General features: G+C 39.5%; 1 protein-coding gene across 1 annotated transcript in view; it reads left to right on the forward strand.

Moving 5' to 3' along the window:
* The first annotated feature begins 265 nt into the window (after positions 1 to 265).
* LOC306876712 (serine/threonine-protein kinase D3-like) overlaps positions 266 to 7632 on the forward strand; it is a 19968-nt gene continuing 12601 nt past the window's right edge. Inside the window, exons 1-3 of the mRNA XM_079428068.1 lie at positions 266 to 402; positions 699 to 859; positions 3959 to 4343. Coding sequence (XP_079284194.1) covers positions 345 to 402; positions 699 to 859; positions 3959 to 4343 — 604 coding nt within the window. The 5' untranslated portion in view covers positions 266 to 344. The remainder of the gene's footprint in view (positions 403 to 698; positions 860 to 3958; positions 4344 to 7632) is intronic.

The raw sequence follows: 7632 nt of genomic DNA on the forward strand, positions 1-7632 counted from the left end.
CAGAAAAGGAAACTCCCTAATTGTTCAAAAGTTATTACTTCTTTACTTGTTATTTATGTTATGTTTATACCCAACATAAAACTAAAGGGATATTGACCCCAGTGCTGCCATATTTGCCTCGAGTTTTCTACAGTTTTAAAGTTCATCAGATAACGTTTGGTGGGCAGCTCTTCAGACCCACTCATGTCACACACAGAAACACTGAAGTTTGAGTGTCAACTTCCTGTCTCAGCTGCCTGTCGTTCGTGTGCTGAAGCGTTCACATAAGGAAACTAGAGCAGCGGCAGAAGCGTCTGAAACAGGGCTGTGAAATGTGCTAGTTCTAGCTCACCAAAGTGAAGAAAATGGCAGCCAACTCAAACCACCGCCCAAAAAGCCTTGACATCAGCAGTCATGTCTCTGGTAAGTTCCTCTTTTGGAGCTTGACTATATTAAGCTTTAATCTTAATGTTAATCTTATGCAGGTTAATGCTAGTTTTTGTTGCCTTGCACTTGAAGGAACCTTTGGGGGACTTTCTTTCAAACACCAAAGGCTTTTAAAGACTTTCTGATGATGATATGTACATAATACTAAACAATTCGTGGAAAAATTATTGCAGTATAAAACGCTTCAGGAAACAACGAGACGGGTGCAGGAAAAATGTGGTGAACCTGTAAACGTCTAAAGGAGCACCGTTTAACTCTTCTCTTTCCCTCAGGCGCTCTCACTCTGCTCTCCATGGGACCCGAGTCCTCCACACAGGGGCCCATACGTGTCCACTTTCAGATTGGACTCCTCAAAGAGGATGTACGGATCCCTGAGGCACACCTCAGCTTCCAGCAGGCGAAGCATCTCGCAGCCGAAATCATTGAGAGAAAGGTACTGCAGCACTTCAACTTGTCACTTTCTGAGGCGTAGTTCTTATTGGGAATGTGATGTTGAAACATTAAAGAAATGGTTTACAATAAATCTTCCCTGCTACATTTGAGTGAACGGGGCTAAAAAAGCACTATAAAAGGAGTTTGTGCATTATAATCAGTGCTGGTAGATTACTTAAATGTAATCCAATACTGATTACAGATTACATGACGAAAATTGTATCGAAATCTGTTAGGCTACTCAAGTTTTCTGACTACTTTTTTAGATTATTTTGGTGGGTGTGTTCGTGAGTTAATAATTAAATCATAAAACTGGAAAATAAAAATAACTTTAAAAGTTGAACACTGAAAATTGAAATATTTTATTTGTTTACCTGCATGTCAATATAACATCAGAAAACTGTCAACATGCTAATGTATTATGTTATTGAAATATTAACTTCTTGTTAATTTTCATTTCATTTTCGTTACATTTTATATCAAAGGGGTTTAGCTGGCAAAAACGTTCGGGGGTCCCTGCATTTCCCTGAACAACATTAAAACGGCAAAGAACCGATCACATAATCGGGGGAAATTAATAAAATGTGGTGTATTTATCGCTAGCGGTTCAGTGCAAATGTAAGGTCAAGGCAAGTGCATTGCATTGTGGGATGCAGTTGTGTGCGGTGTGCTCTCATTACATGCCAAAAGTCTCGCAGGTTTAATAGTATGTAATCATGTAATCTATAAAAAAAGTAACTGTAATCTGATTATGAGAATTTTAAAATGTAATATTCTCTAATTACAAGTACCTAATTTTGTAATCTGTAATGTAATCAGTCACTACCCAGCACTGATTATAACACAAGATCATGCAATACAATAGCATTATCAATAAAAATAACAATTATACATGTTTAAATATGGTGCGTCAAAACACGTCACAGACGCACCAAATCTGGTGCAACATGTTCTGATACTCCTTGATTGAATGCATGTGAATGCAACTGAGATTTAAGAGCTACATTTTATATTGTTTATAATTTAAATTTAGTAAAAGTTTGGATAAATGATGACAGAATTTACTAATCTGGTCAACTATTCCTTTACGCGTTCACACGTTTATGCAGTGTCAGTCAAACACCCACTCTAATAACAGCATTACTGACAATGACTTTAGTGAAGGCTGCTTTCCACAGTCAAAAGGTCAAGTGTGCAAGGCGCAAGACGATCCATACAAACCACTGTGACACACAGCCGACTGGACTATTGTCTCGCTCTCTCTCTCTCCCTCCAACAACAACAAAAGCACCTTTTCATTGCCTTCAGCCTTTCAGTTTTAAAAAGGAACGTTAGCAGGACCCACAGTTTCATCAAACGTACTGCATCTTCTGCCTTTAGTGCGTGAAAAAACATTGTTCATTTCTTCGTTAGCGGCTTGAACAAAGATTGGTTTGCAACAGGTACCTAAAACCAAACCTGCAGTCTAAGTTTACCTTCAACAGATTGTGAAGTCCTTGAATATTGACTGTTATATGTTCATTTTTATCAGAGCTTTAGGTTATTAGGCTGTTGCTATGCACAATAGCGAGTATGATCAACAGTAATGCTTATCTTAGGGTTTTGTCCTTTGTGCACATATTTTTTTTTCTAAACACTTTTTAAAAATAATTTGAAGAATTCTCACCTCTGTGTATTTGTGAAAGAAGGGGAAGTTAAAGGAAGTGTGTGAAGATACTACTGAATTAGGTGCTACTTAGACATTCACACACACAACCATACTCATCAGTATCGCCGCCCTCCTGCAGCATCTCTCCCCCTCCGGCCGCATCTCTGTTTGTCCACTGTGGTTCACAGCATGTGCATGTAACTTTCCAACCACAGACTCTTCCCCTAACATGCACTCTCACACTCATACACACCTTTTTCTCTGTTTGACCTGCTTATGATGCCATTTCCACTGCAGTGAAATATCTCACACAAACACACACACAGAGACATTCATTGTACGCACTACCATGTACACAAACATGAATGCTCAACGATCTCACATAACGCCATTCATATACATTAGAGGCATGCACGTACGTGCTTACTGCATACGTTACAATTCCAACTATTTTCTATAAGTCGTATGCAACGATAAATGTTACTAGTACAAGCCATACTTTACATGACCTCACTACATTGCATGTTGAATTTCATTTATCTCAGAAATGTGGTTATGTGAAAATTATTATTTTGAATACGTTTTAAAAATGTTGCACTTCCTTCTATTTTAGTTTTTTGTAAAAGCATCTTAGAACCGATCACATAATCAGGGGGAAATTAATAAAACGTGGTTTATTTATCGCTAGCGGTTCAATGCAAATGTAAGGTCAAGGCAAGTGCATTGCATTGTGGGATGCAGTTGTGTGCGGTGTGCTCTGGTTGTAAACTGCACATTTTGGAAAATGATGTTTGATGGCACTGCAGTTGGTCCCCAATAATTTTTTGGTTTCATGCTAACTTTTGGTGAAAAAAGGTTCATATCTAGCCTATAAAAGGTTTTGGCCTGAAAATAGGATGTAGAACAGTTGCTAACTGTGAACCAGGGTTTCGCTACACCCTTTTCTTATAGGGCATGAGCTTCAGTAAAACACTGCTGTGCTTCAGCATCCACCTTATTATTAATGTAAGTGCACACGGCCATTAACTTGAATGTGTGCGACTTTCGGTGCCATTCACTTCTAGTTACTGTACAAAAACAGTGGGTTATGATGCTTGATATTGCAAACTTGTATTTTATATCATGTTATTTTAATTTAACATCATAATCATAAACAAATAGTTACAATTACTTGTAATCTTCTATAGTTATGTTCCTATAATAGTTAATGTATCGGAAGTCTGGCACATTCACAGAAAATTGCTTACTTCCGCGTTGCAACAACTCCACATGCAGAGTGAGGACTGAAGATGGATACAGTGACTGGTTTGAGGTGGTGACTGGTGTAAGGCAAGGATGTCTCCTGTCCCCAATACTGTATTGATTGGGTGATGGATAGAATGGATGGAGGGATGAAAACTCTCAGACCTAGACTTTGCTGATGATATAGCTGCACTAGCAAACAACACTCAGGACCTGCAGCTATTTGTAGACAGCATCAGTAGTTATGCCAAGACCATCAGTGGAAAGAAGACCAAGAACATGCTGCAAGGCGACCACCCAATCCCAAGAGAGGTCTTCATAGAGAACAACAGGGTGGAAGAGGTTGAGAATTTTACTTATCTTGGCAGCTCCATCAGTAGAAGCGGGGACATCGATCAGGAACTTATTTGCCACATAGGCAAAGCTGCAGCAGCCTTTAATCAGCTGAAGAAAATATGGCAAAGCAGAAGACTTACTCTCAAAAACAAGTTACGCTTCTATAAGTCCAATGTTCTGTCCACAGTCCTTTACAGCAGCGAGACCTGGCAGTTAAAGACATCTCAAGAGAAGAAGTTGGATGCTATTGGCACCAAATGTTTACGGAGAATCCTTGGAATCAAATAGAATGACTTCCTGAAATATCAAGAAGTCAGGCCTCCCACCGGTGTCAGATACCATCTGCAAACGGCACCTCCAGTGGCTAGGTCATGCACTGCGACTCCCTTCCCACAGACTGGCTCGTCAAGTATTAGACTGGATGCCAGCAGGCCGGGGGAAAAAAAGATGGCCCAAGATGAACTGGCGACAGACCGTGGAGAAGGACCTCACAGTTGTCAACCGGTGATGGAGTGAGACCAGATGGCTGGCTAAAAACCGCACCCACTGGAACACTTTGGTTGCCTCATGCGTCACAGGATGCTGGAGCTTCTAGGTCAAAATAGGGTGGAATTCATAGTTTGCAGACTTGTGACTGGCTCGAAGACCTGGCGGGCAAAACATCCATACAAGCTTGTAAATTTTCCATCTATTTCCAATCCACAAATATTTAGATAATCTCTCAAAAGGACAACAAAAAGACGTGTGAACAAAATGCAAGTTTTGGCCATTTGCAATACATATAAAACACCAGCCTCAATATTTCAATTACAAACAGCGTGTCATAAAACGTTTAATATGAAAACACTTAAAGTGCCTTTAAAACAGTGATATTAAAAGATCAAATCCAGTGCACACCTTATTGATGATACACACCTTACTTTATACAGTCAGGCTTCAATATGAACGTAATACACTACATGGTTAAGTGTTTTCTTTATAACAGTTTGCTATGGGAAAATATTTACGCATTGCGTTCATATTCTGGGTTCATCTGTTTTCCTATACAAAGTATGCATCATCAAAACGGTGTATACTGAATTTGGCCTTTAAATATCACCGTCTTACTACACTACTGCTTAGGCCTAACGCAAACCTCGTAGAAATTAACCGGCTGTCAGCGGAGGAGAGCTTTGTTTTGCCCTCCAGGTGGGCAATCCTGTAAAGGTGTGACGTGAAAACTAATACTATACATATAATATCATATAACGATCTGAGAATCATTTTTTTGGGAAGTCGTGGCCTAATGGTTAGAGAGTCGGACTCGTAATCCAAAGGTTGCGGGTTCGAGTCTCGGGCCGGCAGGGATTGTAGGTGGGGGGAGTGAATGTCCAGCGCTCTCTCCACCCTCAATACCACGACTGAGGTGCCCTTGAGCAAGGCACCGAACCCACAACTGCTCCCCGGGCGCCGCAGCATAAATGGCTGCCCACTGCTCCGGGTGTGTGTTCACGGTGTGTGTGTGTGTGTGTGTGTGTGTGTGTGTGTATTTGTTCACTACTCACTGCTGTGTGTGTGCACTTGGATGGGTTAAACGCAGAGCACCAATTTCGAGTATGGGTCACCATACTTGACAATACGTCACGACTTTAACTTTAACTTTATTTTTACCTGATGATATATGTACGTGTATACTGAATTTGAATATCACCGTCTTGAGCCATCACAAAAAATTCGAATGGTTTCCACTACAAATACCTTTACAAACATTACAAACCATCAACTTTTAACCATTAAAAAATGTTTTTTGTAGTATGTTTCGGGATATATTCCATTTGGACTTATTGGGTTTAACAAGCCACCAATAGAAGGTGACCAATTACCAGTAGAGACCAACAGGGTCCATTACAGTTTCCATTAAAAACCAATTAAATTCCCATTGTAACCAGTAAAACCATTACAAATTTTGTCAAGTCACCTTTATTTATATAGCGCTTTTAACAATACAGATTGTGTCAAAGCACTTAACATCCAATTGGAGGATAAAGTGTCAGTAATGATAAGATTAAACACTCAATTTTCAGTTAAAGGCATTTCATTATTGAATTCAGAGATGTCATTGTCTAGATCAGTTTTAAGTAGTATCTGCGAAATCAAATTGACGATCACATACTTTGTGTATTGTTTTTTTAGTTTTTTTCAGCACGGACGTGAAAACTAATACTAGCCTAAATGATATTATACATATAATAGGCCTACTGTATAACGACCTGAGAATCATTTTACTTGACGATATATCACCAATGTCTTGTGTTTTCAATCGGCTGTTAAGAATCAGGCCAGTCGAGATTCATGAATCGCAAATCACTTTTCATCCAATTAGATTAATCGGTCAAACGGTTTTGAATAAAGGTGTTCGCTTCACTTCAATTCAGATAGATTCATTCGGACAGTTCGCACTCACACACTGAATCGTTTCCAGCGGTTTCTCACATCGAAATGATTAGATGCCTTATAAAACAGACAACAAAGATATCGCCGGATGAGGTGATACCTACCTACGATTCATTTGAGGAAACGAAACTCGTAAATGTCAGAGATGAAGCATCTTGCACATGCGCAGACCCTTCTGCAGGTAAATGCATTGTAGCACGTGAAGAGTATCCCATAGGCTACTTTATCTTGAGAGGTTTCATCCTGAGTGTTTCCAGAAATTCCAGTGATCTGAAAATGAGGTAAACACCTCACACCTGTGCCGCACCACAACAAAGCAACACCCTGACCTGCACGCAAACGACGAATGGAACGGAAATGCAGTTTAATCATGGTTGTGTTCGTCAAGTTTTCACAAGTGGGTTTAACACCCTCAACCTTTATCATTAATGTATCATTTAGAAAAGTTTCTAAGAAACTTTCCTCTAAGATCGGCTTTTAGTCTCACATCTTTTGTCTGTTTTTCATGCATTTAAGTTGAGAGGGAACGTTTTGGCTGAGGTTCTCAGTGTTTAGTGTCAAACAGGAAGTTGAATGTGTTTGAAGCTGATGTGGAAGAGGAAGGCCTAATTTACAAAGAAATGACTGTGGTGGAACCATGACGCTGTGAATATGGCATTGAGCTGATGTAGTAATTACTGTGATGGTGAAATGTTGTGGTATTTAAAGTATGGCTTAAGTTGATTTTAAAACTAAAAACAGGGTTATTATTATTGTATAACCCCCTCCCCTCCCACCCCCAAAATTACTGTTATCCCACATGCATTTTTAGTGCCATCATTAAAACATTGCCCCCTAGCGCTGCAATTCACATCAGTCAATCATCAAGCAATCAATAATAAATGATGCAAATGACAAAGTAATTCAAGCAAAAACAATTCTTTTGCGTTTTTGAAAAGTTTTGGATAAAGACGAGAACATTGTCAAAAGATCCCCGTTTGCATGTTTACCCCATTTTCCTTTATCAGCGTGTCTATTTACACTAAGTGCAAATAGCCTGTCTTGTTGGCAAAGGCTATTTACACTAACTCCACCCACTAACGTGTGTTTGAGTTAGTCAACACTAAATAAAGATG

The sequence above is a fragment of the Barbus barbus genome, assembly GCF_936440315.1.
Source record: "Barbus barbus genome assembly, chromosome: 2".
Lineage (NCBI taxonomy): Eukaryota > Metazoa > Chordata > Actinopteri > Cypriniformes > Cyprinidae > Barbus > Barbus barbus.